The sequence below is a fragment of the Chelonoidis abingdonii genome, chromosome 2 (assembly GCF_003597395.2).
Source record: "Chelonoidis abingdonii isolate Lonesome George chromosome 2, CheloAbing_2.0, whole genome shotgun sequence".
In the NCBI taxonomy this organism is placed as follows: domain Eukaryota; kingdom Metazoa; phylum Chordata; order Testudines; family Testudinidae; genus Chelonoidis; species Chelonoidis abingdonii.
The window spans coordinates 50,466,941-50,493,286 of record NC_133770.1 but is presented as its reverse complement, the minus strand read 5'-3'; the positions used below and the strand labels follow the sequence as shown (position 1 = coordinate 50,493,286).

Here is a 26,346-nt window from a genome sequence, read left to right as displayed (position 1 = left end):
TTTACTAGGTCATCTGCTTTGATCTGTTTGCTATAATTTATAATCACTTAAAATCTATTTTTTGTACTAAAGAGACTTGTTTTTTCTTTATCTAAACCAGTGAGTTTGGAGTGAAGTGTGTGGGAATCTTAGCTCAGAGGGGCTGTTGCATATGTCTCTCCACGGGGGGCAGACTCTGAGTTTATGCTGTACAGTTCCCTGTGCAGTGCAGGATGGTATAATTTTGGGTTTATGTTCCAGAGTGAGTGCATGCCTGGACAGCTGAGTTACCTTGGCTTTAGCCTTTTTACTGTTGGTTCATGCAGTGGCTAGTCAGAGAGCCTGCATCTAATGCAGCTGGGTGTGTCCCTACCTGTGTGTATGCTGGGGGAAGTGTAAGACTGGGAGCGTGGCTGCATGGCTGCAGCTTGTCACAGCAGCACAGTGTGAGAGGGAGCCCTGGCTGGTGGGTCAGAGAGTTCATTGGTATCCCAGTTCCAAGTGGCACCCTGGAGAGAACCTGTCACAGAGGGGAAAAAACAAACTCCTTTAATCGGCTATGGTTGCCAAAGTTCTCAATATGCTCCATCAGAAAAAAGTTCTTTGTATAATGTATAAGTAGTACAAAGATGGCCTGATTCCTTGGAATGCATGAGAACTTCATGGTTTTCCTCTCTCCAACCAGAGATTGCTGGTACTATATTTCTGGCATCAGTATGGGGTACTTTAAATGATGCATCTCTGAGAAATGAAGTGTGAAAAGGGTAAATTTATTTTTAATCACACTAGAGTGCCTCCACTTTAAGAGCTTTTAAGTTATTATGATATCTCTCAGAGCCTGAAACTACTGGGCTGGGATACAGTTAGGATAGTGCAGCTCATGTAGACGGCTGTAGGTTACAAATTATGTGTTTCAGTAGGTTTTACCAGTGCATTTTAAATTATAAAGATGAACGGTAGATGAAGTGTTGGCCTTTTAACAGAAGTAAGTGTGCAGTGTGAAGATCTGAGTCAGAAGCCTGGCCATTCATTTGGAAAAGGTTAAGACAGAACTTCTGTAGAAATGGAATTACCTTTTCTTGAGGAATATTTCACTATATAGAGGATACTAGATGTAAGGAGACTATCTGGGGGGAGAGTATGTATTGCAGCCCCTGTTGTGCAGAGGCCTGGACTCTTAAGTTGTTCAAGATAACAAAAGTCCAACTCAGCTTGTTAACATAAAATTACTTTAGAAAATCAGCAGAAGTTAGATTTTATTAGTCTAAACAAAAGAGTATTCATGTACCACCCACGGATTGCTAAGGTGGTGACTGGTAAGAAAAAGCAAATGGAATACGAAATTAATGGATCAAAATTGGTGTAAAAAACTAGGCCTAGCTGATGGACACAAGAAAGAAAGATGGGCTAATCTTCCTATTACCCCCTTTTGGGTTCCTTAAAGATGGTGGCGGGGGAGTCCATTTGTGGAAGACAGGTGGACTGAAAGGAGTGAGCTTTACCATCCTGGCTGCCACCTTCACAGGCTTCTCGGGCCGCAAGATTCATTGTGATAGCACTAAGTCTTCATCATCTTGAGCATGAGAGATGTCCTGACCAACTCAGCCCAGAGGAAAACCCAGAGGATATTGTCACTTCCACCGGATCTGACTAAATCCTGACCACGAGTTGGACCGTAATACTTGGGCTTCTGCTCTGACTCCTTCTCTGGTTTGTCCTTTTTCCTTCTCTTTCCACCTTTTGTTTAATAAGAGTTGGGCTTAGCCAGCCAAACAACTGCATCTTTTACAGCACTGCGGTAAAGCCAGGGACAATCAAGAAGAATGCCCTAACAGCCTGATGTTGCTAAAAGTTGTCCGAGTGGCTTGATAAGACTATGCTGTACCTGTCTTTCTCCAGCAGCAAGCACTAGTAACAGAAACAATATTTTCCATCATTGTTTTTCTCCTCTTTTGTGTGTGTTTTGTCTTGAAGTGGGATCAGACTTTTACAGCTCCACCCCTATCTCCAGTCATCTTTTCTCTCTTCCGTAAAAAAGAACAGTTGTTACCATCTTTAATACCATCTAAATGTCTGTAAAGCCAGGTGCATTCTCTATAAAACTGTCTGTAGCTAAATCGAAAGGGATAGTGTTAAAATGAAAACCTCACTTAATTCTTTACATTTCAAATCTCTATCATTTCCTTTTCTGTATCTTTAATAAAAGGATGGCTTTTTAATGGTGGTGGTTGACATGCTGGCTGAGGTCTCTGCTCAACCCCTTGGCCTAAATCATCTTTGACTCTTGTACAATGACAAGATCACTAACACCTATGACTTTCTGGGCCCATTTATTCCATTGAAATTAACACCACTCAGAAATAAGCATTGGACTCTGGATAGCTTTAGCTACAACAAAATATAATTACTTAGAATACCTTACAATTCATAACAAAAATGTTAATGTCTCCCTATATCAGCAAATATTTGAGTGCTATGATATTGTCTTATGGTCATAAAATATTCTGCATTTACTCGCTACAGAGGTGGATGCTATAGGAAAACTTTAGTACACTTGTTAGTATTTTGTCAAATGCACAAGTATTAGAGCTGAGTAACGTTTTTCAACCCAAACTATTGGTGAAAAGTGCAGTTTTGGGTTGACCACAAGACTTTTTGTGAATTTGCATTGATTTCAGCAAATTGTTTTGGCAAAAAAAACCCTTGAGTTTTGTTTTGACATTTTTTAAACTAAATATTTCAGTTTGAAACAACTATTTGAAATTTCCTTTTAATTTTATTAAAAACCAAATGTTAACTACCTTTTTTTCTGGATCAAACAAATATTTGATTCAACTCAAAATTATTTTTATTTTTTGTTTTCGTTTTTGGAACTGCCAGCAAACCAAAATGTCCGTTCACAAAGTATATTGTAATTATCTTTGCTTTTGTTTCTAAATTTAATTATGTAGTGGTGGGATATTTTAAAATTAGTAATTTTAGTAATGGCTCTTGCACTTAATGCAAATGATATTTTACTGTACAAGTAATACAAGTATTTCTAGTTGCAATGTTCTTTTATATTAGCTGTCATGATACTTAAAGGAAATATCTGCTTTAAAGAATTAACCTCACAGTGCTGTGGAGATTCCTTAAAACATACTTTATGATTTATCACTAAACTATGAAAATTCTCCATGTTAATGAGGAGTAATCCCATCAAAGGCATTTTTTTGCAGTAAGATGGTTTTGATAGCTGTGGTTTTTGTTTTGTTTTTTGTTTCCATTTAAAAGGCTTTGTTCTCATCTAAAAGTGGTGGGAGGAATGACCAAAGTCAATTCTGAAGGTACAGATAAGGTTGAAATAAATGTAAAGACTAATTTTGATTCAATGCAAGTATAATGTAAAACTAAGCTTTACGTTTATTGCCGGCAGACTACAAAAAATGCACAAACCAAGTAAAAGAAGTAATGGAGAAGATAGGTTTGAGATATAATGCAAAGAAATTTGAAGTCATGTTAATGGGGACTGTAGGGACAGAAATCAAAATTGAAGAAGAGAAACTGGAGAAGGTGGACAATTTTGCGTATATTGGAAGTACTATCAGCCAAGATGGTACCAGCTGAGAGGAAATAATAAGAATCGGGAAGGCACATGCTGCATTTAGAAGACTCAAAAAATCTCCCTCAAGACAAAACTGAATGTGTACAAAGCAACTGTTATCAGCATCACAACATATAGCAGTGAGACGTGGCAACTTACCAAGAAAGATACGCAAAAGCTGGATGCATTTCATCACAAATGTCTGAGAAGAATATTAGGAACAACATAGAGAGATAGGAAGACAAATGGAGAAAGCAGAAAAATTACTGGACAAGTTACCCTCTCACAAATAACCTACAAAAGAAGAAATTAGTGGCTGGGACGTGTGCTGAGAATAGACAAAGAATGCTTACCAAATACCGCCCTTGAATGGAAGCCAGAAAAAAGAGAGGAAGACTGTGAATAACATGGAAATGACAGTTCTGAATGACATCAAGCACCTCGACATGAACTGGGAAGTTGGAGAGAAGGGCAGTTGACAAGCCAGGATGGCAAATATGGGTAGCCCTGTCATAAACAGATAGCTAAGGGTTAATGTTTCTTTTACCTGTAAAGGGTTAACAAAGGGAACCAAACACCTGACCAGAGGACCAATCAGGAAACAAGATTTTTCAAATCTCAAGGGAGGGAAGTTTTGGGTGTGTGTTCTTTGTCTCTCGTCTCTGTTGCTCTCTAGTCTCTGAGGGGATCACTCTATCTCCAGGCTTTCTAATCTTCTGTTTCCAAGTTGTAAGTACAAAGGTAGAAAGACGATAAAGTTATGTAGATCCACTTTCTGCAGTGTGAGCTATTGATCACTGAATATTACAAAATGAAAGTTATGTAACCTATAGGTGAATGAAGGACAGCAGAATTACAGTTCCAGTAATGGAATATACAAGTTTAAGAAATGAGGCATAAGAAACTCTGGTGCCTAGAAGCCTTAACTGTGAATCAGGACTGTACAATCACTGAAGAAAAAAAAAGTCCTTTCCCCAAAGACCTTACAACCTAAGATAAAGTGCATGCCTCCAGTAGACGATATGGTTGGTGTTCAGTGCAGTTTTACATTAAAATTTTCTTAAGTAAACTACTGGTAGAATTCTCTCTTGCATTGGACATGGCAAGGCAGCACTCAATTTGATCATGGCTGGGCTTCTGACTCAGATCTTCACACTGCACACTTACTTGTTTTCAGATTACTTCCTTTTTAATTTCAATATTTAATTTAAAAGTTATGGTACAAGAAATTTTGTATACAAAGGCACTAGTAGGTTATTGACAAATGCTAGAAAATTTCATTTAATCACCTTAGATATGTTGCTTATTCTTTCAGTATGTAATCAATATACTGTATCTCATGAATTTTCAATGAAGAAATGAACTGTTGCTGGGTGTTACTTCTTTTGTGGAAGAGTTTCCATATATTTGCATATAATGGAAAGCATGACTTCATCTGCACCAGCTCCTATTGATAGTAATCTTGAGTCTCTGCAGAGACAAAGAATAGGTGAAAACATTTGTATGATACATCAGCTGAAAACTCATGCTGAACTGAAATGTTTCCTGCCCCTCCCCCCACATTTAGTTACTACAAAGTTACTTTTCCTCCAGTTTTATTACACAGAAACATACTCTAGCTAATATTGTACATGCACATCAATCAGAGTGAAGAAAGCTTTGCAGGTTATTTGAAAAGAAAAACACAACATTGCTTCAGACATAGCCTAAAGTTTGGAAATGCAATTATCTTCATGTATAATGCTAGCTCTGAATTTCAGTAACTTTGTTTCCCCTTCCAAGTAAAGCTTATGAAGTATTTTCCCCTTTGTTACCTTCCTACAGCTTTAAAAATCTGCCAGAGAAACCTTTAAAGAGCAGCTTGGTGTCCCATTGTCAACACTGGATTGTCCAAGTTTGTTAGGCTAACACTTGAAACCTCCATGCTCACCAGGATGAAGGCTGCACTTTATAAAATGAACTGGGGCCCATCTGTTCTCTGGAAATGTGTCTGTTGGGGGTGGAGGGTAGAGGGAGCAGGTTCCCTAAAAGGGGTCTAGGAAGAAAAGGTATCTTGCATCCTTTAACTTTTCAGAAATTCAGTGTAGTCTGTAACACTGAACTTCAGTGATCTCTGTAGTGAAGGATCGTAATCAAACAGCAGGGGGGGTTCTGCAGAACACTGAGGGCAATCCATTTTTGCACAATGACTTGGGAGTAAATACTACTACTTAAAATCAATCACAGTATCCAACATCCATCTCGATCTGATAAGACTATTTAAGGCCTTACTTTTACTTAGTTTATCTTTCTGGAAGGGCTGCTCTAACCCTACTTACTTTTGAGTGAGTGGTTTCAGCAATATTAATTGAAAAGCTGGCTGTTACACCACTGAACCATCCCCACCTGCGATGCCTAAATTCTCTTAGCTACTCAGGCCATAAACCACCATGCCCCTCTCTTTCCTATTTTCTTTGTAAATTTGATTTTTCCTGGGGAAAAAAATTGTTCTGCTAAACTACCACTCCTCAATTCAATAGTGACATTGTGGTAATTGGACAAGTATCAAGAAAAGAAGAAATTACTTAGAGTCATTTTAGATCAGATGTATATATTCATAAGATTTATGGTCTGTTTGAACAACAGCATAAAAAGTTACACTGATTTTTTTAAACATTTTCTAAAAAGCTTAAAAGATAATGTGACAGCAAATGCTTGGTTATTCAAAGTAATAACTTAAAAATCACACTTATAATTTTTTCTGTTACTAATAAAACTTTGCCTAGCAATAACTAAAAGATATTTGAGAAAAAAAAATCTTTTTGTCTTACCCCACTTTGTACATTTGGCAGCACCATTTACAGTCATTTAATCTGTTTCATATGTATAGCAAATAATCAGTTTCCCCTGTGTCTTGCTTGGGTTTTACACATAGCAACTTGGGAAGAAAAACATTTAAAAAGCAGGAGTGTGAGATTTAAAAAGCAGGAATGCAACACCGTAACAGTTGGCAGAAGTTCGAGGTAGTTTGTAGTATTTGAAACTACTGAAAAATTTTTGTGATGACTAGATTTCAAGTTGATCATAACCCTTTACAAATTTAAATAGTTTCTAATAAAGTAAATTACTTAGTCACTGACAAGCTAAAAAAGTCATGTTATATTAAAATAAAATCTAAGTTTGTTGAATATCCAAATACGTAATATATGGAAGATGTCTCCCTATAATAAATGGGGATGTTTCCATGAAAAAATCATATCTGCTCCTCCTCTTCTCCCGCCAAAAATGAAAAGAAAAATCCTTACTATATCTATTTTGTTTAATAAACACTGAGATGTAAGAAGTGAAACATCTGGGAAATGCATTATATAAAACCAGCAGGATGTGTCTGGTGAGGGGGAGTCGTAATAGATTTCATTAATTCCTTCTAATAACTCTATACGTTGGAAATACTTCTGTAGAACAAATGATTTAAGAATTATTGAACTTAAAGTGATTGTATAAACCTGTCTGCCAAGTTGTTTTATTAACTATGTCTGGTTAAAATTCCCTACCAACACTATTAAGCAATTTAAGTTATCATAGTGCATGATGCTTGCTGAAGTAATAGCAGACTGATGTGTGTCAGGCACTAACACTGCTTACTAAGGATTACTTTGCAAACTAATTCTCGTGGTATGACTGAATGGAAATGCCTAGTGCTTACAGTAACAGCCGCTTGCTGCTGTACAAATGTCACAGTGATGTGAACTGATTACAGCAATGTCTGAGTAAAATGAAGAACTAGTATTAGGAGACTTGCTGCTTTGTTTATTAGTAGAGATTACAATGGATCACAGAGTAAACCTGTGTTTGTTCCTTCAGGTGATATTCTTTCTTCATCTCTCTGGTGATTATGATTAGGCAACCATGGAATTGTATTAGTTCATAACAAAATTCTGGAGTGTGACCATCAACGTTTAGGTCTATTTATAATGCTTTTTCTTTTAAGGTGGCATGGATTCCTTTCTTTAATATTAGATGGCAGGCACAGGATAGATCCCAATAGGAAATGTGCTAGTCGGCTTAGTAGCTATCCTGGAATGGGCCTAGAACAGCCCAGAGTCAGACCTGTGCTCCCAGAATTAGCAATAGTGCCAAAACCACAAGTTCAGAGGACAAATCAAACCCATCCAAATTCATGAGATGTATTTCCATCCTCCACATAAATCCTACTCCTGTGGCTTATGTAATACACATGCATTACAGCACCACTGCCAATAACAGCATGTTCTGAAAAGGGCAGGAAGCTTGCAGAAAGATGCTCTGGGGAATGAAACACTTACACTGCTCCCAGCTCGGGAAATTGCCACATCACTGCCTTGTGGTCAACACAGCCAAGCGCTCTTTTTCAGCCAGCCCACATCAGGCTTGCCTCTCTGAAGCAGTAGTTCTACAGCATTTTGAACAAAGGGACGGCAGTTTTACATCAGATGTTTTTAAACAACATTTTCCTTCTTCTGTTGCTTTACACAGAAATGGTATATGTACTAATATCTTGACAGACCTAACCCTGATTCCACTAACCCTTTGTTAGGCATCTTATTACGAGGATTAATATGCAAGCTGAAATCTACTATAAGCAGGAGAATTTAAGATCCATATTTTGTTTATGTAACAATGCATACAGCATTAACTTCATTTGGCATATAGGCTATAATCCTCCTCCAAAAAAGTACAGGGTACTGGAGCCAGCATCCCACTTCAAGGATTATTGGCACCTAGAAAATACTCTACTCACAATTTTGCTCATTTCTCTAGTCGGTATTTCTCTTCCCTTTGTTTTTATCGTCTTTGCATGAATCTCACTGGGCTCAGGGTGTATAGTTTGGCATCTCCTTTTTAAAAGTCCATGGAGTCTCTACAGCAGGGCCAGCTCCAGGCCCCAGCATGCCAAGCGCATGCTTGGGGTGGCATGCCGCAGGGGGCACTCTGCCGGTTGCCTGGAGGGCGGCAGGTGGCTCCGGTGGACCTCCTGCAGGCATGCCTGTGGAGGGTCCTCTGGTCCTGCAGCTCCGGTGGAGCATCCGCAGGCACTCCTGCAGGAGGTCCACCGGAGCCGCGGGACCAGCGGACCCTCCGCAGCCACGTCTGCGGGAGATCTACTGGAGCCGCGGGACCGGCGATTGGCAGAGCGCCCACCGTGGCATGCCACCGTGCTTGGGGCGGCAAAATGGCTAGAGCCGGCCCTGCTCTACAGGTAAAATTTACTCATGGTGTGTAGGGCCAGTGCAAGGCCTTTGCACATCTTAAATCCCATCCAAGGGGCTGTATTGAGGGAGCAGGGGGCAGAACTTCATTCCTTCACATGTCTTGGACAGGATCTTTGACCTAGCCCCACACAGGCTGCCAGAGAAGACTACTGGGAGGTCAACCAGGGGAAGGGTTGTTGGAGCTGTGTGGAGTGTTGAGTTTCAAAAACAGGAGCCTAAACGTAGACCCCTGAATCCATTTTATGGGGGGAGGGGTCAAGTTCTGTTGCTCTTTCATTTTTATCTTGGTTCTGTAATTTGTGTCAGGAGCACCTATGATAGGCACCCCCTTGCTAATGGGGAAAGGACCTGTCATTGAGGTGTCTTTCTCTCTGGAGCTACTACCTTAGAGACATACAGGGCTAATGGTGAACTGTAGAAGGATACGGAGTCACCACCACTCCCTTTACTTGAGCTTCAGACAAGCCTTGTGGGTAGACTGAACCACACAATTACTGTTTAAAGCTGTGATCCTACAAAAGGGATCATCTTCCATGTTCCTTGACTGTTACATCTGGGCAAAGTCACATTGGAGTCAATGAAACTCTCTGCCTGTGGATCCCCACTGCAGGATCAGGCAGGAGGATCAGATCTGCGGATTGTGTAACTCCAATTGAACTTCACTATTTACATCAACTGGGGGTCTGTTCCAGATTATTTACACTGAAGCAAAATTGGAAACAGCAAACATCCCATGTAGGGTTTTTAATACTGCATATATTTGGTCAAAGTTATTTAAAGCAGAGTCAAAACCTTTCACATTCTCAAACAGTGACTCACCTATAGAGTCTGTTCACTAGCACCTCATTGGTGAATCCCATTCCTCCCCAGAACTGGAGGCAATTATCACTCAGCTCACGTGCTAGACGACCTGCCTTTAGTTTAGCCATGGAAGCAAATTTGGTCACATCATTGCCTCTCATATAGAGCGCTAAAATAAAAGCACACATTCTACAGTAAGTCACTGACTGCAGTATAACCTCACTCCCAACACCCTTCCCACATTTTTCCAATCATGACAATTTTTTGATATTAAGAGTATATTCCTGAAGCCAAATGTGGAAGCTTACCAACAGCCTGGTAGAGCAGAGAGCGAACAAGTTCCACCTCAGTTGCTAATTCTGCCAGGCGAAAGTGCACTGTTTGGTTATGCAGTACTGGCTGGTTGTATATTTTCCGTTGGCGAGTATAGTCAATAGTTTCTTGTATCACATTTTCCATTGGTGCCAGGACTAGAGGAATCAAAGCACAGAACAGCAGCTGTTTTTACTCAAGAGTTTTTTAAATATGTGGTGTGTGAGGTTTGTTAAAAAGGAAGACTTTTTTCTCCTCCCAGGTTGTATAAAATAGGTACAATGAATAAACCAGTTGTTTAAAAATAAATTATTCTATGGGGCTAATTTACTATTTATAGTTTCAATTCCCTAGAGATGTTGGTCATTCCCATATGTCCTGAAGAAAGACTTTAGAATATATGTATGCATAAACTGGAATATTAACAACATCTTCTTTTCTATTCCCACTGCCAATACCCTTGTCAATGCTTCAATAACTTCCTACCTCAATTACTGTAATCTTCTTCTCTCATTCCTTCTAGACCATCCACATGGCACAGCTGCCAAACTCATCTTCCCTGCCTCATCACCAGTCTTTATGAGTCCCTTCAGGGACTCCACATCCCCTTCTGCATCACTTTCAAGGCTACTCCTTGCTTCTGTCTCATCACTGGTCACTCATCACACCCATATAACCTTCTATACATGATGGGACAACCTAAAGGAACCAAGAATTCTGAACTGTCTATAGGAACATAAGAATTACTATACTCAATAAGACCATTAGTCCATAGGGTCCAGTGGCCTCAAAGGATGGTGTAAGAATCCTAGAGTGTTACCCTGGATTTGAGGGATAGCGGTGTACTCCAGAATGTGATCACACTAATTGTAATCCTATTATGTGCATTCAGCCACCATGAATTAATAAAATAGAACACCACATAGTATAGGGTTAATTTGAAAGCAGGCTTTTAGAGGCAAGGTCAAAACTAGCTGGCAATTTCTGCTAATGAGAATGGAAAGCAGGGAGAGAAAAAGTCAACAATTGAGACTGAAAGAAAATAAGTGGACGGAAAACCTTGAATCTGGGCGCCTCTGATATAGAAGTTTATTATGGTTAAGATTGTTAGGAATGTTTGTTGATAAGTAGTTTATTGAAAGTTAGGAAAAGTGATTATTTAATAGGGGTTACTATGTTTTGTAGAAGTTAGTTATAAAAGATTAGCTAATACAGTGTACGTGGAGCAATCCTCTGAAGCCATCTTGAGAGACATTTTTCCCGACACCTTTTCTCCTCAGTGAGTGAGCAACTGGCCACTGTGAACCTGCTGTTAATTATTCAATACGGTTCCAGATTTTAGGTAAATATTTGGGACGTTCTAAATTTATTGCTTATGTCTGTGTGTGCTTAAATCTAATAAACTGCAGTTTTAAACAGAGCACCCTTACTTGCATTAATCTTTTATCAGACAGATTTGCTGTGTTGTCATTGATTTATTCTTGACACCGCCTGGAATGAAATAGTTAAGTTACCACTGCTGTGGCTTCTGAAAACCCTGGGTAACAACAGTAGACATATGTGGAACAATCTGCTCCCCTGTACATAATTTCCTATGCCTAGTCTTTCTACAACTCCTTAAACTAGAAGAAATGAACTAAGCTCTTTTCATTCTACTGATAATCAATGTGAAAGGTCATTTCTCAGGGATACAAAGGGGACATCCTCATCTACTCACAAGCTGAAGAATCTGCCTCATCAGAATGTAGGGCACCTCATGCCTAAAGATTTATCGTTGTTCTCTAACTTGGCCCCGGCTGCATGACTCACTGACCTGAGCTACCATGCACAAATTAAGAATTTAGGAAGATGCCATTCTACGCTCTTAGCACACATTAAACTTTCCCATCACCTCCAGGTTCAATATAGAAGTTAATAAATAAAAGAGATCTGCACTTTACTGTTCAGGTCCCCAATCTTACAGTGTGATCTGCTAGCATCTGTGGGACTCTGTAGGGGTCCATGTTGTCCTGAGGGCAACATGACAGATTTTTAAATTGAATGGGAGTGTCACACTGTGACACTATGTGCTTCATTATTTTCTTCAAGAAAGCAAGAAACACAGCTACTTTTATTAATGTCTGTGATATATTTACTATACTATACACAAGTGGTTCTCAACTTGTGGCGTAATCAGCACACAGTTGTGGCCCATGTGACATCCTCTGGGCCATGCACATAGTATTGCATGCAGACCACATAACACACTGTGGGCCACATATAGTAAATAGGTTGAGCACCACTGCTATACACCAACTATAAAGAACTCAAAGACAACCCCACACCACAATTTACCCAGGAATTCAAGGATATCATCAAATCCTTCCCCAAACAACTCAAAGAGAAACTCTACAACCTCATTCCCCACAAATCCACCCCAGGGACCTTCTATATGCACCCAAAATACTCAAACAAGGGAACCCAGGCAGACCCATCATATCTGGCCACAGCACTCTGACTGAAGGAATATCAGGACTCACAGAACCCATCCTCCAACTATTAACAACACAAAGGGGCAGCTTCCTCCACCACACAACTGACTTCCTCCAGAAACACTACAATGTTAATAACCTCTTCAGAACATCATCTTTGTCATTATAGATATCACCATCCCATACATCAACATCCCTCACAATTATAGCATTTCTGCCTGCCCCAAATATTTACAAGATAATGGACAACCCTCAGATATCCACCTCAAACACACCATCAAACTCATCCATAACAATTTTACATTCAACAATAAACACTTTGTCCAAACCATGGGAACAGTGATGGGTAGTAGGATGGCTCCACAATATGTCAACATGTTAATTGGACACCTTGAGGAAGAATTTCTGGACAAATGCAACATAAAACCAATGATACCTCTGAGATATGTTGATGATATTTTCATTTCCTGTACCGATGACATACACGCCATCATAGATTCCACGACAACTTCAGTAACCACCACCCATCCATCAAATTCTCTCTAGAACCCTCCCACACTAGCATCAACTCCCTGAACACCACAATCAGCTTCAATAATGGAACCCTAGAAACAACTATATACAAGAAATCCACACATAATCACACCTGCCCTCACAGACCTAGTAACCACCCATACACACCAAAAAATTTATCTACAGCCAGGCACTCAGATACCACAGAATAGACTCAGAGGAGAAAAACTGAGATATACACCTTAACACACTTAAAACTGCCTTCCCCAAACAAGGACACTCCACCAGAGAAGTAGATCACATCATGGAACAGGCCACTCAAGTACCCCAAGAAAGCTACTTCCATACAGAAATAAAACCCCCTCCAACTGCACATACCTAGTTGTCACTTACCACACCCCACACTGGAACCTATACAGAGTATCATCAAACAATTACAACACATACACAATGGACACCACATTCTGAAAGGAACCTTTCCTGAACCCTCTCTTTTGGCCTTCAGACAACCCCCAATGTCTCCGAGCTCATCATCAGAAGCAAGCTCTCCATAGACTAGGATATACCAACTCAAAGCAGCAGCAGCCCCTGCCAGAAAAAGAAATGCAAAGCCTGTAGGCATATCTCCACTGCTCTGATGATCAACATTCTCACAACACACCTTTCAAGATCCATGGGTCCTACACTTGCCTATTACAACATGTGGTGTACCTCATCCAGTGCACTAAATGCCCCAATAGCAACTGTGTGGGTGAAACGAGACAATCACTATGCTCTCAAATGAACTCTTACTGAAAAATGATAAAAGACAAAAATACTATCACCTAGGGGTGAACACTTTTCACAACACAATCACTCTGACCTTCCAGTCCTCATTCTCAAAGGAAATCTTCACAACACTTTCAAAAGACAAGCCTAGGAACTTCAATTCATAACTTTGCTAGACACTAAGGGTATATCCACATTACCCGCCGGATCAGCGGGTAGTGATAAATCGATCCCCGAACATGCTCCCCGTCGACTTCGGATCACCACCAGGGTCAGAGGCGGAAGCAGAGTCGACAGGGGAGCTGCGGCCATCAATCTCACACTGTGAGGATGGGAGGTAAGTCGAACTAAGATATGTTGACTTCAGTTACGCTATTCTCATAGCTGAACTTGCGTATCTTACATCGATCCCCCCCGCCCCTCAGTGTAGACCAGGCCTAAAAAACATCGACTGAATAGAGATACTGGATGACTAATGGAGTACTTCACCTTGAATGGTCCCTTGAAATGTGTGTTAACTTCTTATGCTTAACAATCTGTTCCATCTTGTATTTAGCTGTGACACTCTGAGTACATTTCCCAGACCTGAAGAAGAGCTCTGTGTGACTCAAAAGTTTGTCTCTTTCACCAACAGAAATTAGTCCAATAAACGATATTACCTCACTCACCTTGTCTTTGTGACACACTTGGCAGAGAAAGAGAGAAAGGAATGTTTAATAATTTGGGACCAAATTTTGATTTGGTAAAATAAGATTTGTATAAAACATAAGGCCAATAAAAAAATTTCCAGAAAATTATTCTTTTTGTTCTATTTTTAATATAAATTCTAATGGAAACAGATTAAAACAAAATTCTTTGAAGATGGGCTATCTCCTCAGGCTATCCAAACTATGTTAGACTATCAGATATACTTTGATCTGGTCTATAATTTATAGGAGCAATTTTGTGTCCAGAAATAACTGCATCTGCACTCAACTGCAAAGGGACACTTTACAAGATAGACTTCAAACTTCTCGTTTGTGGGTCCCAACAAGTGATTAGATTATCTAGAAATGTTTACTCCTGTAAAGATGGAGGCTGGTCCTGAAAATCTGCCTCTATTTAGAAAATAAAAGATTTTAAAAATACCATTTTACATGTAACTTAGGCCCAGTCCTATATTTGGTTTCCCATGGTTGGATCCCCACTCCCATGCAGATTCAGTGGCAGGACTGGAGACAGATGTATGAAGATATTTTTAATATAGTTTTTAACCATGGTGTCCTTTTAAAAAATGAAAAGAAAATACACACTACTCTGTCAACTAATGTTTCTCTAAGTACAACAAAAAGTCTTTATCAGCACATTACAGGCATCACTTTACTTTTTTAGGCTGAGCTACAGAATCACATACTTAAAAAATACCTCCAAAATGAAAAATTGTTTCTGAGGCTGTGCTAATTTGGTTGACTTTATTTTCAGAGAAATTCTGTCACAGATGTTCTTCAACAACATTAATCCCTTTACAAAAAGCTGCCTGGCTTTATCATGCCCACCAGGAAGTTTCTGTGAACATCTGTCACCTTTCTTATAGCAGGTCTCTTTTCCCTATTTCACTGTTATTTCCACAGAAAAAGTGTAATTTAATCCTCTCTCCTTCTTATTTTGATTTCTCAGCCACTTTCTTTTGTTCGTCTCTTATTTCAATGTCCATATTACATTCTAAACTTGGAGGAACTTTCTACTGAGTTTTATAGAGAAAATTTGCACACCATACCTAGAGAATGGAGACCATATCCTGAAAAGCTGTGACTATGAAAAGTATTTAGGGGTCATAGTGGACAAGAAACTCAACATGAGCTCCCCATGCGATGCTGTGGCAAAAGGGGCTAATGCGATACATGGATGTACAAGTGGGAGTAACAAGTAGTAGGGAAGTGATTTTACCTTCCTGATAGCTGCTTTCAACTACCTGAAAGGGGATTCCAAAGAAGATGGATCTAGACTGTTCTCAATGGTACCTGATGACAGAACAAGGAGTAATGGTCTCAAGTTGCAGTGGGGGAAGTTTAGGTTGGATATTAGGAAAAACTTTTTCACCTCAGAGAGTGGTGAAGCACTGGAGTGGGTTACCATAGGGAGGTGGTGGAATCTGCCTTACTTAGAGGTTTTAAAGGTCAGGCTTTGACAAAGGCCGGCTGGTGATTTTAGTTGGGAATTGGTCCTGTTGAAGCAGGGGGTTGGACTACGATGACCTCCTGAGCGTCCTTCCAACCCTTTATTACTATGATTTATGATTCTTCCTCTGTATATGACATTGGTGAGACTGATACCGGAATAGTGCATACATTCCTTGGGTCAACATTTTAAAAAGGATGTTGATAAACTGGAGAGGGTGCAGAAAAGAGCCACAAAAACAACATTAGGGTTGGAGAACAGCTTTACAGCGACTTAAGGAGGTCTACAGTAATTCCTCACCTAAAGTCATCCCCGTTAACGTTGTTTCGTTGTTACATCGTTGATCAATTAGAGAACATGCTCATTAAAGTTGTGCAATGCTCCCTTCTAACAGCGTTTGGCAGCCACCTGCCTTGTCCACTGCTTGCAGGAAGAGCAGCCCATTGGAGCTAGCTCTTGGGGGCCTGGGACCAAGGTGGACTGGCAGCCCCCCATCAGCTCCCCATTCCCCTAAGTTCCCTGTGCGACAGCTGCCCAGCAAGCCTGCTGGTAGTTCAGCTGTTCCTCCCCCCACTGCCATGTGCTGCTCCTGCCCTCTGCCTTGGAGCTGCTCCTCAGAGCCTCCTGCTTGCTGTGCGGGGGGTGAGGGGGATATGAGGGGGACTAATATCAGGGTGTTCCCCTCTCCCCTGCTCCTGCACCCCACTTATCCCATCTCCATAGAGCGGGGCGGGGGGAACACGACAGTGCTCAGGATGGAGGGAGCTTGGGCAGCAGCTGCTGTCTCAACTTCCTGATCTACTTGAAAAGGCAGTGTACTTAGAATGGGGTCAGTGTACTTAAAGGGGCAATGCGCATCTCTCTCTCTCTTGCTCACTCTCTCTCTCACACACACACACAGTGTGTGTCTCTGTCTGCCATGCTGTCTCCCCTCTCTCCATTCGTGCTGCTTGTAGAGTGTGAGGCTACATTAACAACAATGGGTTAACCCTTGAAGGCTCAGCCGATTGCTAGTTCATTATTTAGCAGTAAGGCATTTCGTGAGAAAAATCCCACCCTCTGACTTCACCACTTCAGCCAAACTTCACAATCATCATCGCTGTGTACCAGTATTAAATTGCATCCAACGAAGTGGGTATTCACCCATGAAAGCTCATGCTCCTATATGTCTATTAGTCTGTGAGGTGCCACAGGACTCTTTGCTGCTTTTACAGATCCAGACTAACACGGCTACCCCTCTGATACTTTACAGTATTAAATTGTTTGTTTAAAACGTATACTGTGTGTTTATATATATATATAATATAGTCTTTTGTCTGGTGAAAAAAATTTCCCCACTATTTACATTAATTCTTATGGGGAAATTGGATTCACTTAACATCATTTCGCTTAAAGTTGTATTTTTCAGGAACATAACTACAACATTAAGCGAGGAGTTACTGTATCTGTTCAGTTTATCAAAGACCAAACTGAGAAATGATTTGATTATAGTGTATAAGTACCTTCATAAGGAGAAAATATCTGGTACCAAAGGGCTTTTCAGTATAGTGAAGTAAGGCATAACAAGAACCAATGCCAATGCCCAGAACCTGAAGCCAGACAATCTAATCAGAAATAAGGCACACATTTTTAACAATGAGGGTGATTAACTGCTGGAACAAATTACCAAGGGAAATGGTGGATTTCTCACGTCTTCAAATAAGACTGGCTGCCTTTCTGGAAGATATGTTTTAGCCAAAACCACAACTTACTGTGCTCATTACTGGAATAACTGGATGAAATTCAATGGCGTGTGATACACAGAAGGTCAGACAGGACAATCTTATGGTCCCTTCTGACCTTAAACTCTATGGCTCTGCAATGTAATTGAAAGTTTCCCTTCCCTTCCGCTTTGATGTGGCAGGAAAATGGTTAAAATTTGAGTAGCATTCCCAGTGAGACAGCTCATGTTCACTCATCCCTGTGGAGAGAGAGGAAAGCCAGCTCTTCAGTTACTGTTGTAATTATGAGAACAAGTCATAAGAGAGAGAGATCTGCAAATTAAAATTAAAAAATTAATTTGACAAGATTTTGATGGGGACAAAGCTGCCTTTTCCTTGCATACAATCCCCAAGGGATAGATGGTAACTGCTGTGTAATGACATACTAATTAATTAAGAAAAAAAGCTTCTGTATGGCTTTGATGGGACTTGTAGAAGAGCAGGATGATACAAATATGTGCAGGAAGACTCTTGTCACAGCCAGACTCTTTTGCCTTTTGGGGGGCGGTGGCAGGGGGTGGTGGTGCTGGATACTTTGTCTTTTAAGCTTTAGCTGCAAGCCTTTGTCTGTGTTATGGACAGAATTCTGCAACTGATTCCAGTGGTTAAGGGACAGCTTGTGACTGACTTTGTGGATGTGCAAGACTGAGGATATGGAGAAAGGAGTTACTCCCAGCCCAGGGTATAGACACAGTCAAGATTCTTGCACTCTTTGGGTGAAATTCACTTCTGTGCAGAAGGCCAGAAGAAGGCTGAACAGTAAAAATCCAGCTTTTTCCCTCTAGCTCTGGGCTGGAGGAGGCATACTCAGTCGCTCTCTGATAGGATGGTACATGCGCAGTGTGGTCAGCACTAAGAACTAGGAGAGGCTGGGCCATGCTCAGAGGGGGTGGAATCTTCAGAGATATTAGGTGTTAAGCTGTAGCAAGTTGCTACTGAGCATATGCAAACTGTGATTTTTCAGAGACTTATTACTTGGCCAAATTTAGGCAGACTTCCATGGGGCTGGCAAAAAGGCATATCCTTCACCCACTACCAAATTTCAAGTCCCTGCTCCAAAGCCTGAGGATGCTAGAGCTGTTTAAAGAAAAGGTCACTAGATGTTTTTTTAAGATGAGCCAAACAGCCTATTTTTTTCTAACCTCATTCTCAGAAATGGCAGAACCATTTTGGACAACATTTTCCAGAAGAACTGAGTCTGAATACAGATGCCCAGCATGTAAAATTTTGGACTGAACAGTTAAAGTTGGACAAAGATATAAACAACTGAAAACAGTGTCATATAATGGGACATACTGGGCAATCTGAATAATAGACAGAGCTACCAGTCCTGTCTAAAATATCTTTACGTAACTCTGAAATTTTAGTAAAGATCATCTTATTAGAGGGGGCCAAATAATATTATAAACTAAGTAAATATTGTAAAAGAGTGAATGGTTCAGGAGGCTGGTGAAGGGATGCAGGTTTGACCCTGTCCTGCATTAGTAATGGCTGACATTTGATACCATTTGATTACTATTTGGTAGTCCAAGTTAAGTTAATTATTAATAATACTCAGCAATTGTGTGGTACTTTATGCACTAATAAAGTACTAATAAATGCTGGCTATCACAATCAGTTCTCAGTCAATAAGTGTCTGCATCACAAGACCACCTCCACAGAACTTAAAGGCACCATAAAAACAACAGTCAGACAACCAAAAATCCCTCCATTTGCTTCTGTTTAAGTTCTGCAAAATTCCCATGGACTCCAATGGGAGCAGGAGCAAGCTCTAAATGGGTCACACTCTCACTCCCTCAGAAGAGGTCTGCGACACAGACGCAGAACAGCACGGGGAAATTTGTCCTGCCACTGCTTATGCTCTACTCGTATCAAGGTGAAACAGAGGATTTAAGATGGAGAGCTATTAAAGAAGAGCACCTTAGCCTCTAAGGATAGAACAAGAAGCAATGGGCTTAAACTGCAGCAAGGAAGGTTTAGGTTGGACATTCGGAAAAAGTTCCTAACTGTCAGGGTAGTTAAACACTGGAATAAATTGCCTAGGGAGGCTGTGGAATTTCCATCTCTGGAGATATTTACGAGTAGGTTAGATAAATGTCTATCTGGGATGGTCTAGACATTATTTGGTCCTGCCACGAGGACAGGGGACTGGACTTGATGACCTCTTGAGGTCCCTTCCAGTCCTATAATCTATGAATCTATGAATCTTTACACAGCCACTGAATTCTCTGAAGAAAAAACAGAAAATTATAGCTTCTCCATTACAGGCAGTTTCAGAAGGCAGCCTTATGTTTAAATTCATGTTTGCTATTTTCCATAATCTTTGTATTCCATTGGTAGTCCACACACAATGCTGCTGCATTTTCATTTTTCCTCATGCTGTCTGTCAGAAAGCTCCAGGAAAAACAAACAAACAAACAAACAAACAAAAATAACTCCAAACCAAACCCAAACCAAATACCCAAAAAGCAAATAACAAAAACCCTGCAGTGCCTCACTTGTAGTATCCAGTTATACAAAGAAAAAGTTCTCTACGTCTAGACTATGACCAATTTTACAAAAATAAATTACAAGAGTTTGCTGTAATCCACCACCAGGAACGTAAATTTTGTTAGTCATCTGTAAGAGTGAGTCTTATCTCTTGCCAGGAGTACCACTGATGACTTACTGTTGGCTACTGCCCATAAACGCTCTTCTTGGAATTGCAACATCTAGTATGTAAAGCGCATTCCTTCCTCCCCAATGAGGTATTTGCTGGGAACTCGGACATCTTCAAAAAAGATCTGTGCTGTGTCTGATGACCTCATACCCATCTTGTCTATCTTTTTAGCAATGTGAACACCTAAAAATAAAGATGGATTAGGAAGGATAGAGGGAACAGGAGTCTAGGGCATATAATTATATATATTAATATAACACAAGAAAGAGTTCTGTACTAACGTTTGCAAATTTGAAAATTTCTATGCTTAGGCTACCATAAAATCCTAAGTTTAAGAAAACATGAAAGCGTCTTAGGGTAGAAATGCTGTGGTTAAGTTTATCTGTTAGAATGTCACTATTTTTAAATGGGAAATCAGAATTCTCATAATCCTAAAGACCTTACTTCTCATAATCCTAAAAAACTAATGATTTGCTAGTAGAAATGGCCTTTATTTTAATGGACCTCTAGAAAATCTGGCAGTATCAGGTTAGCTTTTATGTTATTTTATACTGTATAAAATGCAGAAATTAGTGTAACTTTTTGAGTGACAGCACTACAGTAAAGGCAGTAATAGATATTTAAGAATATAAACATTTTATCTGTGTATTTTGTAACCTCTGAGTTATCTTTCAATTATATGATCAGTTCCCAATTCATAAATATCTGCAAATTAGTCTCACATAATGTACAGGTTGTCATATCAACTCATTTTCAGCATTAGTGAAGTTAGGTCCAAGACTTTCCTTTCCCTCTCTTCGTGTACTATGTTGCAATGATAGCATTTTTCTGGAAAGAGGGTACTTGTCTGGTCAAAACTGTCTCTCTCTCTCCAGTGACATTAAAAAGTCACATTACATACATAGGGAATACAATGGAGGCTTTCAGCAACTAACACCAGCTATTCTCTCATCTTCTTCTGCCAGCTAGCAGTGACCATTTTGCAGCTGGATAGTTAGATTTAAACCACTTGAAATTAATCCCCAAACAGTGTCAAAGGCACAGAGGTATTTTTTTTTCTTTTCACACGAAAAAAGAAAGCATTTCTGCCTCTGGTAGTCTTGAGTGGCATGTAAATGCATACGGCTCATTACTTAACCCTCCTGAGAGCATCACTCTTGACTCTTTATTAGTTGCTCTTTTATGAAAAGAGTTTAAGCATTAGATGTCAGGGAAAATGTGGTTTGGTCCACATTGAAACCCTTTTTCTCACTATTGAGCCACCATAAAAGCAATCTCACTGAAGTCCCACACCTCACTGAGATGTGAAATTTATTCTTGCACAGATGGACCAATGCACCACTTCAGAGGCGCATATGACTTAGGTGGTGAATTTCACCCAACATATATAAGATTTGCACCATCTAATTTCAAATGGCATCTTCTCTACAACTGTGGTATCTTGCCAGGCTGTATCATTCACTCACTCCAACAAGGAGATCCAAAACTAAACAATATGAAAACTCCTCCTTTTTTTGGCATATAGAGAGTGGATGAACTTTATTCCAGAAGATGGGCCCAAATCCATAATTTTATTTAGCGTTACCTAATAATCCGTGTCCATAGCAGATGTGATGTCAGATTAGGTTGAAATAAATGTTCTGCTATTCCAATCATAGAGTTAGCAGTTGCTTGCGTAGCATTAAATGACAAACACTATATTAATACAATAGTAAAATTGCACGGTTAAGCAACCACAGCTTTAGAAATGATAAAATTAAAATTGAACGCATTACCTTAATGTTCCCCCCTTATGTATTAATGCACAATCCTTATTTACATGATTACACACTATGATTCAAACAACAGCATTGCTCATATGCATTCTTTATATAACAAACACATATATTACCATCTTGTATTATGTTATTGTATATATATGTAATATCTTGTATTATTATGTATTACTGTGTGTATAGCTAACAAGGCCACAAAAGTATTTTTTATTAAAATTGCACAATATAATATTTGGGCGTATATTTAAAATTATAACATAAACACTTTCAATCACTATGTTTCTTCAGTTATGATTCAAAAATACTTCTTACTTTAAATAATTTACTTAATAAAACTAAATACTTAGTCCCAAGACATATACATATGTTTAAAATGTTCTTATGGAGAAAAAGCATTTATAATCTGTGCATTTATTAATATACTGATAACTTTTTAATTAGTAGTATATAAGTATAAATTCTGTGCTGTAATTCTCATTCCCTAAAGAAAGAGTTTAATGGTGTTTTTGAAAGATGAAAGGCGAACATAGAAGTTTACAGTTTCTATCCCCCAAAGCTCCAAGTATTCTATAAATATAAAATAATAAACAATATATTGTGCAGAGTGGATGTAGCTGAACACTATTTTGGGGGATGGGGTGGGGTGGCAGTGGGGGAGGACCAGAATCCAGGACAGCATTTGTGAACCCTCTCCAAGATTAAAACACTTTATATTATGATATTATTGTTCAGAGTTTTGCTTCAATATATTTTTTATGATGTTTTGCAAGGTATTAATTTTGTCTTTGGCAATTACTTAACTTACCTGTTTCCACAATAGCTTATAAGTTACTCCAACAGAAGCCTATTGATAGACTTCTTAAAACAATATTTCTGGCCAGAAGAACCCTTTATGTTACAGTAGCTTTGGCATCAGAGGCTGAAGTCTGTAAAATATTTAATTTCCTCCTTTTGTCCCTTTCCGTTCATTCATTCATTCATTCATTCTGTACCTATCATTTAATATTTCAGAGTGACATAGAATCATAGAACTGAAAGGGACCTCGAGAGGTCATCTATTCCAGTCCCCTGCACTCATGGCAGGACTGAGTATTATCTAGACCATCCCTGACAGGTGTTTGTCTAACCTGCTCTTAAAAATCTCCAGTGATGGAAATTCCACAACCTTCGTAGGCAATTTATTCTAGTGTTTAACCACTTTGACAGTTTGAAGTTTTTTCTAATCTCCAACCTAAACCTCCCTTGCTGCAATTTTAGCCTATTGCTTCTTGTCCTAGTCTCAGAGGCTAAGGAGAACAATGTTTCTCCCTCCTCCTTGTAACAACCTTTCATGTACTTAAAAACTGTTATCATATTCCCTCTAAGCCAATGGTGGGCAACTTGCAGCCCATCAGGGTAATCCACTGGTGGGTGCCAGACCATTTGTTTACATTTGTACGGCCATCAGCAGCTCCCATTGGCCGGGAATGCGAACTGTGGCCACCGGGAGCTGTAAATGTAAACAAAATGTAAACAAATGATCTGGCAGCCCACAAGCATATTACCCTGATGGGCCGCATTCGGCCCACAGGCCGCAGGTTGCCCACAACAGCTATAAGTCTTCTCTTTTCCAGACTAAACAAGGCCAATTTTTCAATCTTCCCTCATAGGTCATGTTTTCTAGACCTTTAATCATTTTTTTGGTCTTCACTGGACTTTCTCCGATTCGTCCAGATCTTTCCTGAAATATGGCACCTAGAACTGGACACAATACTCCAGCTGAGGCCTAATCAGGGCAGAGTAGAGCGGAAGAATTACTTCTTATGTCTTGCTCACAAGACTTCTGCTAATACATCCCAGAATGATGTTTGTTTGTTTGTTTTCCAATAGTGTTACACTGTTCACTCATATTTAGCTTGTGATCCATTATGGCTCCCATATCCCTTTTTGCAGTACTCTTTCCTAGAGAATATTTGCTTGGTTACTTTATTTGACAAAGTAACACTGATTGAGGACAGTTTACAGTGTCTCCGAAAGATTTTATATCATATGCTGTAAAACACAATAAAAAGAAAACTGTAAGAAAAACAAATCAATGCTTTTACCAGGTAGGTTCATTGGTAGACATATAAGTGATTTATTTTGGTGGGCGGGTCCTTCACTGGAATTTGCCAGCAGGCACATCCAGTCAGCTTGACATCCCGAAGTAATCCACATCTTGCCACCATTTATGATATAGTCATCGCCTTTTCTTACTGCTGTTGTTTTGATACCTATTTAAAAACAAATGTGAAATCAGAGGTTCTTTTCACATGGGAGGGATCAGGTGATTGAGGTGTGTTTGGTAGTCACATCAGCAGTCAAACAGCTAGCATTCACTCATTGCTCAACAACTGTTGAGAGTCATGGAAGCAAATGTTAAAGATACCATAATTGTTCATGTGCCTTAATTTAAGTTATATTTCAGATTAAAAAATACCAAGTAACACAATAGGAATGTGCACACAACTTTTACGTTTGAATTACTACTCTGCTCTACTGCATTATAGGTAATCTAAAGGAAAAAGATGAATGAAATGAAACCAATGAGAAATATGGGGAACAAGATCATCTAGGCCTGTGGTTCTCAAACAGGGGTACACATGCCCCTGGGGGTACACAGAGATCTTCCGGGGGGGAACATCAACTCATCAAGATATTTGCCTAGTTTTACAACAGGCTACAGAGAAAGCACTAGTGAAGTCAGTACAAACTAAAATTTCATACAATGACTTGTTTATACTGCTCTCTATATATACACTAAAATGTAAGTACAGTATTTATATTCCAATTGATTTCTAATTATTAGAGCTGTCAAGCTATTAAAAAAAGTAATCATGATTAATCATGTGATTAGAACAATTAATCTTGAGTAATTACACAATTAATCGCACTGTTAAACAATAATAGAATACCATTTATTTAAGCATTTTTGGATGTTTTCTATATTTTCAAATATATTGATTTCAATTACAACACAGAATACAAAATATACAGTGCTCACTTTATATTTATTTTTATTGCAAATATTTGCACTGTAAAAAACAAAAGAAATAGTATTTTTAATTCACCTAATACAAGTACTGTAGTGCAATGTGATGTGATGTATCACATGTGATGTGATGTATCAAATTGTTTTTCTGCAAAGCACATTCCATTTCATTGTTCAAGAGACTGGCTGCTTTATGCACTGAACAATGTAATGGCTTGTCTACATGGAGAGTTATTCCAGAATAGCTATTCTTAATTAACTATTCCTGATTAACTTCATGTGTTGGTGCTCTTATTCTAGAATAATAGTGCCTTATTTTCAATCTATTTTGTTCTGGAATAAGAGCATCCACCTATGGAGTTAATCAAGAATATTACTCCACTTTAAATTCACACCCTACCTTTTTCCAGATTAACTTTCATATGTAAATACATTCTTAATTTATAACACAGTCGTTAGGTATTGAAACAAGAAAAGGTATATGACTACAGACACTGACTACAGAAAACTTGTATGCGCAACATGACAAACTACATTAGCTCTAAACAAGAAAATAAACAAAATGCCACTACAGGAGGCATTTTACATTGCAGATAGTGGGAGTTACAGGAGTCTTGTGGGATTGTGCTGGAAGGTCCTATTGCAACAGTGAAGAAAAAATGCCAGGGCTTTCAGTACATATTAGCATTGAAACAGTTCAGAGCAGAATACAGTACTGGTGAGATTAGCTTTGAACAAATGCAATGGCAATCTTGTCGCACAGTTCCAAGCACTCTTGTATGTTTGGACAAAAGATGTGTTGCAAGCAGGGTAGGTGCTGGCAGTGTTCATTCTCTAGCACAGACAAGGTTACTGAAGTGAAACTGAACAAGTGCAATAAGTAAATAAAGACAAAAGGGCAACCAGTAAACAAAGATAGCAAAACTCGACGGTCAGTATGAAAGGCATCTGTAAAATTTCTTCCCTGACTTTAAAAAATTATACTTTTGTTTGAAAATAATTTCAAGCATATTAACCTTTTCCTGTATTTCACAAGATTACTATCTGCCCTAGCTTATTTAAATAGTGGAGTCAGCTGAAAGGTACAATTCACAGCAGAATCTGCAGTGAAGGAGTCACTGCTTGTGAAATCATAGAGGATATACAAGAAAATCAGCATTATGATACATTAATGCAGTTTCCAGCCAAATGCTCAATATCTTCCAGTTGTCACCACTGTAAACAAGTTCAGATTTCCATTAGTAGGTGTTGCAAGTGTTATGTCTATATCAGTAAGCCGTGCGGGGCTAGGGAGAGTTAACTCATTCAGTCTCTTCAAGCACAGAAT

The 26,346-nt window shown here is 39.2% G+C and overlaps 1 protein-coding gene across 1 annotated transcript in view; it reads right to left on the bottom strand.

Annotated features, from left to right (window-relative positions):
* Window positions 1-4,299: 4,299 nt before the first annotated feature.
* The window catches only part of LOC116827644 (putative acyl-CoA dehydrogenase 6), a 160,220-nt gene continuing 138,173 nt past the window's right edge, over window positions 4,300-26,346 (bottom strand). Inside the window, 5 exon segments of the mRNA XM_032785372.2 lie at window positions 4,300-5,032; window positions 9,613-9,763; window positions 9,903-10,064; window positions 20,244-20,417; window positions 24,094-24,261. Of these exon segments, the coding sequence (XP_032641263.1) occupies window positions 4,939-5,032; window positions 9,613-9,763; window positions 9,903-10,064; window positions 20,244-20,417; window positions 24,094-24,261 (749 nt within the window). The 3' untranslated portion in view covers window positions 4,300-4,938.